At 40.9% G+C, this 1,017-nt stretch overlaps 1 protein-coding gene across 1 annotated transcript in view; it reads left to right on the forward strand.

Annotated features, from left to right (window-relative positions):
- DUT (deoxyuridine triphosphatase) overlaps positions 1-1,017 on the forward strand; it is an 8,922-nt gene that overhangs the window by 355 nt on the left and 7,550 nt on the right. The window contains exon 2 of the mRNA XM_010286967.1: positions 414-505. Coding sequence (XP_010285269.1) covers positions 414-505 — 92 coding nt within the window. The remainder of the gene's footprint in view (positions 1-413; positions 506-1,017) is intronic.

Consider the following 1,017-nt stretch of genomic DNA (forward strand, 5'->3'; position numbering starts at 1 on the left):
CTGTAGAAGAGGCCAGAGCTGGCCTGTTCGTTAACTCCCTTGCTCCTCCATCCCTCTCATTTCCCAAGATCGGTGTAGTCACGCTGCGGCACCGATTTCCTTAGGTAGCAATGCAGCCGTTGTCCAAAAGTCAGGCTTGGCACATCAGCCCGAGTTGCTGTTGGTGCCAGAGTTGACTAGGTGGTGCCTTCCTATCAAAACTAGAAAAATGGTAGTGCATGTGGGTCCTCCCTGCCAGAGCTTATGCTTTTCTGCTTTCCTCTTGGCTGTTGGGTGCTGCCTGCCAAAGGAAGTTGTGGCAGTTTGATAATGTTTCTAGCTGGAAGCCATGTGTGCTGCTGTACAGAATTAAAGACACAGAAAAATATTTTCAAAACATCCTATATAAGCTCGTGTTTCTTTCTTTAATGTAGTGCTTATGACTGTGTAATACCACCCATGGAAAAGGCTGTAGTGAAAACAGACATTCAGATTGCACTTCCTTCTGGGTGCTATGGCCGAGTAGGTAAGTAAACAGGCTATAAATAGGCTGCAGAGCCATTGCAGAACGGGTTTGACACCATCTTCACATTTAAATTCTGCCTAAAGCTTTCAGAACTAGCCTACACAAAAAAGGTGTTAAATGGCTGTGCGATTTATTAAGCTTTGTTAACAGACGTTTCTTGTCAAATATATATGAGGTTTGGTGTATGTCAAATGACAAAAAGATGATTAGGAAAAATTTTCATAATCTACACACAACTTTATAGGCTATGCAATAGTTTGTTATTTCTCTGCAGTTTCAGAATTCGAATTGCAGAGACAAGTAGGTAATAGACATACAGAAAATACACCCCTGGATGTTTAAAAATTAACCCTGAAGTAAGAGTACTAGTGTAGTAGAATTTGACTACTTTTCGTGACAGAATACTTGAGAGAACCTCTACAAGATATTTTGTTATGTTTTGTGCATTCTTTTTCTAAATTACGTATGAATTCTCAAAGTGGAAAAAAGCAGTAGCCACTCCACTGGGGAAG

The sequence above is a fragment of the Phaethon lepturus genome, unplaced genomic scaffold, assembly GCF_000687285.1.
Source record: "Phaethon lepturus isolate BGI_N335 unplaced genomic scaffold, ASM68728v1 scaffold23515, whole genome shotgun sequence".
Classification (NCBI taxonomy): Eukaryota; Metazoa; Chordata; class Aves; order Phaethontiformes; family Phaethontidae; genus Phaethon; species Phaethon lepturus.